Source organism: Trachypithecus francoisi, unplaced genomic scaffold, assembly GCF_009764315.1.
Source record: "Trachypithecus francoisi isolate TF-2019V2 unplaced genomic scaffold, Tfra_2.0 Lachesis_group15, whole genome shotgun sequence".
NCBI classification, from domain to species: domain Eukaryota; kingdom Metazoa; phylum Chordata; class Mammalia; order Primates; family Cercopithecidae; genus Trachypithecus; species Trachypithecus francoisi.
In genome coordinates this window covers 103,215,896-103,225,397 of record NW_022681460.1, presented here as the reverse complement: position 1 = coordinate 103,225,397, position 9,502 = coordinate 103,215,896, and the positions used below count along the sequence as shown (strand labels likewise).

At 45.5% G+C, this 9,502-nt stretch overlaps 1 protein-coding gene across 2 annotated transcripts in view; it reads right to left on the bottom strand.

Annotated features, from left to right (window-relative positions):
• Positions 1–1,886: 1,886 nt before the first annotated feature.
• The window catches only part of ZC3H7A (zinc finger CCCH-type containing 7A), a 48,845-nt gene continuing 41,229 nt past the window's right edge, over positions 1,887–9,502 (bottom strand). For both annotated transcript variants that reach the window (XM_033236474.1, XM_033236475.1), the window contains exons 21-23: positions 7,522–7,655; positions 3,971–4,134; positions 1,887–2,811 (exon numbers count right to left, since the gene is read on the bottom strand). In XM_033236474.1, coding sequence (XP_033092365.1) covers positions 2,622–2,811; positions 3,971–4,134; positions 7,522–7,655 — 488 coding nt within the window. In that variant the 3' untranslated portion in view covers positions 1,887–2,621. The remainder of the gene's footprint in view (positions 2,812–3,970; positions 4,135–7,521; positions 7,656–9,502) is intronic.

The window sequence follows — 9,502 nt, the reverse complement described above, 5'->3', positions numbered from 1 at the left end:
ACTGTCTGATCTCAGTAACCTCCACCTCCCAGGTTCAAGTGATTCTCCTGCCTCAGCCTCCCAAATAACTGGGATTACAGGCACCCGTCCCCACACCTGGCGACTTTTTGTATTTTTAGTAGAGAGGGGTTTCACCATGTTGATTGACCAAGGTATTCTTGAACTCCTGACCTCAAGTGATCCTCCCTTCTCGGCCTCCCAAAATGCTGGGATTACAGGTGTGAGCCATTGTGCCTGGCCCAGAGACAACTTTTTATTATCTATTCCCCCTGGAAAAAGAGGACATAAGGGCCGGGTGCGGTGGCTCAAGCCTGTAATCCCAGCACTTTGGGAGGCCGAGACGGGCGGATCACGAGGTCAGGAGATCGAGACCATCCTGGCTAACACGGTGAAACCCCATCTCTACTAAAAATACAAAAAAACTAGCCGGGCGAGGTGGCGGGCGCCTGTAGTCCCAGCTACTCGGGAGGCTGAGGCAGGAGAATGGCGTGAACCCGGGAGGCGGAGCTTGCAGTGAGCTGAGATCCGGCCACAGCACTCCAGCCTGGGCGGCAGAGCGAGACTCCGTCTCAAAAAAAAGAAAAAACAAAAACAAACAAAAAAAAAAAAAAAAAAAAAAAAAAAAGAGGACATAAGGAGTTTGGGAGAAAGTACACGGAAGGAAAAATGTAACAACCATCAGCAGACTTAGGGAAACTCAGCACAATAACACACCATTTCATTCTACAGAAAACATCACCCTAACACATGATTAGTTTTTAGTTAAGATGCAATCCTGAGGCCGGGCGCGATGGCTCAACGTAGTCCCAGCTACTCGGGACGCAGGAGAATGGCCTGAACCTGGGAGGCAGAGCTTGCAGTGAGCCGATATCGCGCCACTGCCGCTCCAGCCTGGGCAACAGAGCAAGACTCCGTCTGAGAAAAAAAAAAAAAAAAAGCACTCCTGGGCCAGGCCCAGTGGCTCATGCCTGTAATCCCAGCACTTTGGGAGGCCGAGCCGGGTAGATCATGAGGTCAGGAGATTGAGACCATCCTAGCTAACGTGGTGAAACCCTGTCTCTACTAAAAATACAAAAAATTAGCTGGGCGTGGTGGCGGGCACCTGTAGTCCCAGTTACTCAGGAGGCTGAGTCAGGAGAATGGCGTGAACCTGGGAGGCAGAGCTTGCACTGAGCTGAGATTCCGCCACTGCACTCCAGCCTGGGCGACAGAGCGAGACTGTCTAAAAAATAAAAAATAGTAATAAAATAAAATTTGAAAAAAGATGCACTCCTGATGCCTCTTGTTCAGTGACTGGCCTCCACTGCCCCCTGACACATGGGGGGAACCAGAGACTCTCCTAGTATTTTTGAAGAGTCACAGATGGCATCCCATGCCACTCTACTTCTCTTAACTCCTTACAGCCATGCCCTCCTCTCCACTGGTCGGCTCACACAGAAAAAAGACCCTTTTCTCTTTCCCCACATCCCACACGTTCAACGTTCCCATGAGGAAGTGACTTGGCTTAGGGGTTTAAAGGCTTGCTACATCACAGCCCAGTACATCCTGTCTGTAAAGTCTCTGAGCGCTATCAAAGGTGTTATGCCAAACAGCCATCTTGGTGGTATTCCACAGCCCAAGTCTTACCAGCTGACCATTTTTCTCCCTGCTTATGTAGCTCATTTGAATGGAACAGGGGAGCCCCAGGAAGAGCTACCTAGACGAACCGATCAGTGAGAGTCCCGGAGACCAAATTCAGAGGAGAGGAGGGCAAAGTCAAAAGCTGCTTTCATGTCCCAATTTGCATTGTCAGTCACTGCCTAAATGAAAATGTTTTTGAAAAAATCAACTTGATTTTTGTACCCAGTTTCAACAATTCTTTGTGGGAAAGGACCACAGGAAAAAAATGAAAGGCATCTGTATATAAAATCTTTATTACAGGCAGTATTGGTCCATACACTAACACAATACCAACAGTACAAGTTTAATCTTTCAAAATCATCATTTAAACAGCAAAAGACCAAGAAATAAAATTTGAGTCAATTAATTATTTTTCAAAATATTCTCAATGCACATTATCCTTAATTCCCTTATTATAGTGAAACATACAAATACAGAAAAATACCCCATTTAACAAATACTAGTGTTAAATGGTTATTTGGCTTAAAATCTGAGTTAAGAAAATCCTTTTTAGCAACCTACATACAGATAAGTAGCAAACTTGATTATATTAAACAAATTCATTCTGCTAAAACATGTAAAGAATTTCATCCATCATGTATTCTGATCCCAGTACAAGTGTTTATTCTCTTACCGTCATGATTCTTATATGAAGGACCAACTCAAAGAGTTGTCCTAGATATAACCTTATCCTCTTCCCCAACACACTTCATCCAAAAGTCTGTTCAACAGATGGCAACCGGGTAGCAGTCACTTCACCATCTGATGCCAATGGTTCCGTGACAGCGTGGCCAGGCCTGTGAAACAGCCCATTTTCCTACCTACTGTGGGTTGCTGCTCAGGAGGAACGATATACGCCAATAGAAGCAGAAAATCTGCAGCTCCTCTGCTATGTGCCTTAGAACACTTTCAATTTTTCTGGTCAATGCTCTGATTAGGTATCATACATAAAAGCCAGCATATTAGTTTAAATCTTTAAACAAAAAACTATATTTTCCAAAGTCATTATCATTTGGGCCAATTAAGTGATCTTTTCGTGCTTTGTTGAGCTTCATCTTTAGGGCATCTCTTCTTTCTTCCCATTCATGAAGTTCGGCGTTTCCGTGTGCAAATTTACAGCTGTTTCCTTCTGGGCAGGTGCCATTCATATACCTATGAGGACAAGTCAGGTGCTCAGTGTCCACAAAGTTGTTTCTAAAAATTGTGTCATGATTCTTGAAACTGTATACTTCACTAGCTTTATGATTTGCATACAACTTTTAGTTAGGAATCTCAAGCCTAGAAAGGTAATTATTTTATAGCCATGACATCTACAATAGAAAAATCAGTACTTTATTTAAATATACTCTATGAAAAGTGCTGACTAACAGGAGAAAAAAGACTATAGTTATTCCTGATGTAGTAGAAAGAAATCAGAGGTGGCATCAAGGAAAAAAATGTCTTCAATAGTTTTAAGGATCACATGGATCTAAATTAGGGAATTAAATATTAACAGTGATTTAATAAAATGAGCAATTCAGAATTACTTAGGTTTTCACTGAAAAACTTTTTTTTTTTTTTTTTTTTGAGACAGAGTCTCACTCTGTTGCCCAGGCTGGAGTGCAGCGGTGCAACCTCAGCTGACTATAACCTCCGCCTCCTGGGTTCAAGTGATTGTCCTGCCTAAGCCTCCTGAGTAGCTGGGAGTACAGGCACCTGCCACCACGCCCAGTTAATATTTGCAGTTTTAGTAGAGACAGGGTTTCACCATGTTGGCCAAGGTGGTCTCAAACTCCTGGCCTCAAGTGACCCAACCACCTCAGCCTCCCAAAGTGCTGGGATTACAGACATGAGCCACCATGCCCGGCTGTGTTGAAAAACTTTCTAAGAAAACGTAAACAAAGGAGTGATACATACTAACATCTTCCTTTGATCTGAGTTCTAGATTTTAAATATAATGTAAAAGCCATCTCAAATCTAATGAACATTTACTGTGAGCAAAGGTTGGGGCAAAGGGTTTGAGAATCACAGCTGTGAACACAAAGGTCATTTGGGCAAATTGGAATGAACATGCTTCTCTATTCAATTATCCTAAGACATTTCAAATTAGTATTGGAAGACTATTGAATCTTTTCATATAATCTAAGAAGAGTGAAAGGAATGGTTTGATGAGCAATGAAACGCTTTGAGTCAAAACCCAAGAATTCTTCAGGGTCTGTCAGAGCACAGCAACATTAGAACTTTAACACCCAGGTATTCCGTGTCGGCTGACATGTCCATGAAAATTTGAGATAAGCAATTCTGACATGGAAAATTGTAGAAACCTACATACCTATCACAAATACTGAAATAGCCTGTTGGGAAGCGGTGCTGCCAGCAGTACTGGTCGTCCTCGGTGTGGAAAACCTTCTCTTTGTGCTTCTCGGAGGAGATGTGGCCCTGCCACTGCTTCTCACTGTTGCAGTTTTTGCCACACATCCAGCAGTGAAAGTCCACCTAATGTGCAGCAAAGACACATGTCCCATCAGTCACCTGATCTAAGATCCAGACTCAATTCCAGGGAGCCCAGGCTGGTGGGAGAGCCAGGCAAGACTTAAAACTCAGGTTAGACGCCGGGCGCAGTGGCTCAAGCCTGTAATCCCAGCACTTTGGGAGCCGAGACGGGTGGATCACGAGGTCAGGAGATCAAGACCATCCTGGCTAACACGGTGAAACCCCGTCTCTACTAAAAAATACAAAAAACTAGCCGGGCGAAGTGGCGGGCGCCTGTAGTCCCAGCTACTCGGGAGGCTGAGGCAGGAGAATGGCGTGAACCCAGGAGGCGGAGCTTGCAGTGAGCTGAGATCCGGCCACTGCACTCCAGCCTGGGTGACAGAGTGAGACTCCGTCCCTTAAAAAAAAAAAAAAAAAACAACAACTCAGGTTAGAAATAGGGACAAGGAAAGGACCGCAGCATGGGGTAGCAAGCCAGCACTCAGGACGCAGAGAAGGGTGACAAATGCTGCCACCTGTCCAGGAAATCTCCGGTAAAGGGGCAATAGGAGCTGGTGTGCAAACAAGGATGTTTGCTGGGAGAACAAGAGGCAGGTGCAAACAAGGATTCAGGGAAGAATTAACACCATGAGGAAAAGCAGAGAGGATGGGAAAGACCAGGACATGCCAACTCCAAAAGGACGAGCAGCAGCTCCATTCAGTGTACGTGAACTGAGCCTCTGCTATGGCATCAGGAATGTAAAGACACTGCCCCTGTGGGAACAGACCTATGCAAAAGGAACTGTGATGGTGGGATTTAAGTGTTACAACAGATGCAAACTGTAAGTGTTGGACAGTATTTCCCAAATGTCCTGGGCAATAATTATCTGCAACACTGGATAAAACCAGATTTGAACTCATTCAGTGTAGGGTATAAATGAAGACTTTTTATTACTTTATTTTTTTAGAGACATGGTCTCGCTGTCATCCAGGCTACAGTAAGGTGGTGTAATCATAGCTCACTGCAGCCTCGAACTCCTGGGCTCAAGTGATCCTCCCACCTCAGCCTCCTGAGTTGCTAGGATTACAGGTGCAAGCCACCACGCCCAGTTCCAAGACTCTTTATTATGAAACACCCCAGGTAAGCCTTATTTATTTATTTGTTTATTTTTGAGACAGAGTCTCACTCTGTCACCTAGGCTGGAGTGGAGTGATGCGATCTTGGCTCACTGCAACCTCCATCTCCCAAGTTTAAGCGATTCTCCTGCCTCAGCCTCCTAAGTAGCTGGGATTACAGGCACCTGCCACCATGCCCAGCTAATTGTTTGCATTCTTAGTGGAGAAGGGGTTTCGCCAAGTTGGCCAGGCTGGTGTCGAACTCCTAATCTTAGGTGATCCACCCACCTCAGTCTCCCAAAGTGCTGGGATTACAGGCATGAACCACCATGCCCGGCCCCAGATAAGCCTCATGATCCAGCAAGTCGAGGTGACCTGCTCTAGAAACACCAAGGAGCAGCCGGGCACAATGGCTCACGCCTATAATCACAGCACTTTGGGAGGCTGAGGCAGGAGAAGTGCTCGAGCACAGGAGTTTGAGACTAGCGTGGGCAACGCGGCAAAATCCCCATCTCTACAAAAAATACAAAAATTAGCCAGGCGTAGCAGTGAGCACCTGTAGTTCTAGCTACTCAGGAGGCTGAGATTGGACGATCACTTGAGCCCAGGAGGCAGTGGCTGCAGTGAGCCATAACTGTGCCACTGTACTCCAGGCTAGATGACAGAGTGAAACCCTGTCTCAAAAAAAAGGAAGAAAAAATACACATATATAATAAACACCAAGGAGCACTTAAGTAAAGGTAGCAAGGAAATCAATGTGACAAAGGTAGACATTCACAGGGCATGTCACAAGCAGAGAGACGCTGTGCAAGGCCAGGCCGCACACAAGCCCTGTAATAGGCAGTGAAACTGGATCCGACTGAATAAATAGAGAGACTGAGGTGCCAAAAAACAATAAGGGCAGTAACACATATGCTTATGTAAACTTTTAAAACCACATCAAGCAGAACTATAGATTATTTAAGAAAAAATGCAGCCGGGCATGGTGGCTCACACCTGTAATCCCAGCACTTTGGGAGGCTGAGGCGGATGGATCACCTGAGGTCAGGAGTTCAAGACCAGCCTGACCAACATGGTGAAACTCCGTCTCTACTAAAAATACAAAAATTAGCCGTGCTTGGTGGCCGGCGCCTGTAGTCCCAGCTACACGGGAGGCTGAGGCAGGAGAATTGCTTGAACCTGGGAGGCGGAGGTTGCAGTGAGCCAAGATCGTGCCACTGCATTCCAGCCTGGGTGACAGCGAGACTCCATCTCAAAAAAAGAAAAAAAAAAAAAAAAAAGAATAAATGTGTCATCCATAGGTAAACATGGCCTGGAAAAATACACACTGGATCGTTCCTCTGGGAAAGGTAACATATGGGGTTCTAACTTTATCTGTAGCATTTTTATTTTACAGTAGTAATTACAACAAATTGTTAACATCAGTTAACTTGTGATGGTGGGCTCAAGATATTTGTTATATTATCCTGTTCACTTTTTTGAAAATTTTAAAGGAAAACCAAAATAGTTAACAGACCACTGGTAACTTAATGTCCCCAAGAACCATAGAGGGAGAGGCCAGACTGCAGGCGGTAAGCGGGGAATGTAAGGTCCAGCGGGGTAGACAGCCCACATCGCTGAGCCACCTGCAGGGGCCTCCCACTAGGGAAGAGTCACAGACTCCTCATACTTCACTAATCTATCAGAAGAACCCCACTCGGAGACATAAATAATCTGCCTAGGGTGCCAGGCAAGTAAGGAGAGAAACCAGGACTTGGACTTACAATTCTCTGGCTCCAAAGTCAGAAGCATTGAAGAAAGGATTTTTTCACATGAGGAGACTTTAGCTAGTGGCAGGAAACCACTAGAGAGAGAAGATGAAGACACAGGACAGAGAAGGGCAGGCAGTGAGTGATGGAGCCGGGTTTTGGAGAAGATGGGAAAGAAAAGAAAGGCCGGGCATGGTGGCTCACACCTGTAATCCCAGCACTTTGGGAGGCTAAGGCAGGCAGATCACCAGGTCAGGAGATCGAGACCATCCTGGTCAACATGGTGAAACCCATCTCTACTAAAAATACAAAAATTAGCTGGGCATGGTGGTATGAGCGTGTAATCCCAGCTACTTGGGAGGCTGAGGCAGTAGAATCGCTTCAACCAGGGAAGCAGAGTTTGCAGTGAGCCAAAATCACACCACTGCATTCCAGCCTGGCGACAGAGCAAGACTCTGTCTCAAAACAAAAAAAAAAAAAAAAAAAAAGGAAAAGAAAGGCTCCATCAATGGCTCGGCAAAGGGGGGAAATGACCCATGGTACTCACTGTAACTTCAGCATAATCTGTTGGCATGTGAATTTGTTTTCCATTTTCCTTGTTTGACTGACTGGCTACATCTTCACTTTTTTCATTTTTTTGACTCTTTAGCCATAGTTCATAAAATTGCTCCATATCTTGTACTAAAGAAAAATGAATTACTTTCAGCAGCAGCAACTAGACACCATTTAAATACACACAACTGTGCGCACGTTTTGTATCAGTCAGCATACATTTCAAAAGAAACTCGAGGCCGGGCGCGGTGGCTCAAGCCTGTAATCCCAGCACTTTGGGAGGCCGAGACGGGTGGATCACGAGGTCAGGAGATCGAGACCATCCTGGCTAACACGGTGAAACCCCGTCTCTACTAAAAATACAAAAACTAGCTGGGCGAGGTGGCGGGCGCCTGTAGTCCCAGCTACTCGGGAGGCTGAGCAGGAGAATGGCGTAAACCCGGGAGGCGGAGCTTGCAGTGAGCTGAGATCCGGCCACTGCACTCCAGTCCGGGAGACAGAGCGAGACTCCGCCTCAAAAAAAAAAAAAGAAACTCGAGGGGGCTGAAGGAGACTATTATATTAGACATGGAGAGATCACCCAGTTCAAGCAGCAGGTAAACTCTCATGCATAAGAACTACTTTCAGGACTCTTAGATGGCAAATATTAGTTCTCAAGATTAATTAACCCCTCCTTGCATTTGCACGACACTTTGGGGATGTTTAAAACTCAGAAACCATTATAAACGGCATTGTCACAAAAGCCTCACCACTGCCTGTCGCCCTGCATTCCACACTCAGTGTCAGAGCTAGAACCACACAAGGCTACTTACGTGGCTTGGGGGACTTGGAGCTGATACACTCCTCACTGCTTACTGAGAAAGATGAGAAACATACTACTACTGGACCAAGATTCTGACCCTGATGGGAGTCCATCAGTCAAGCCACAGTCCCAGAGGGTGGACATGCTGGGCTGTAACTGACAAGACAACCATGACCAAGTCCTGGACAGCGGCTGCCAGATGCTTCCTATGGTAAGAACAGGTGTATTCTGCATTATTGCCAAGTGCTAAAGCTGAGGCTTCTCAACTTCCATGCGGTTGACATTCTGGCTAGAGAATTCTTTGCTGGGGGCATGCCCTGTGTGTTACAGGATGGTGAGCAGCATCCCTGGCCTCTACCCACTAGATGCCTGAGCAACTTCTGCCAGTCATGACAATGAAAATGTCTCCAGACATTGCCACATGTCCCCAAGGAAGGGGAGTGGCAAAATTTGTTCCCAGTTGAGAACCACTGTGCTAAAAATTCTGGTGATGAGGATCTGGTCAAAACTTGGCTTTGTTGTCTGCCTAATGGTTTCTAACAATGTATCATCAGGCAAAGATTAGAGATAAACTAAAAATTCTTCTTCCTTAAGACCAGTGGTGGCAGGGGTCACTGCAAAAGCCTGGTATGCAAGGGCATCTTCAGTGAGGCCAGACTGCAGGGCCTCACTCCCAGCAAGATAGCTAGAGGGAATCCCCTCCACATACCACTGACAATCTATGTGGTTGAAACATGGTAGGCGAAAGTCAAATCTGGTTGCTTCTTATAATCTGGAGACTGCAGTCAGTATACCCTTCATCAGTTTACTTAAGATTAAAGAATAATGACCCTTGTAGTAAAACATTTTATGGTCAAAAGTGAAAGGCTGTCTGCGGCTCCTCTCAAGGGCTCCCACAATAAACTTGGAATTTGACCAAAATAGACATTCTTCCCTTGGACCTCTGATTCTGAGCCTGTTTGATTACTAATGCCTCCCTGAAGAAACCCCCAATTCTAACCTGGTTAATTCAGAGGGCAAACGATTTCCAATATGAGCAGATAATCTGATTGAAACAGTCAAGGGAGTACTGAACTTCCCCAGGCCATTTTTTAGGAATACATCTATTACATGTAAGGATGCAGACCTATATATTTATATCCAAATATGACCTAACCAAACACAGATCAGATGC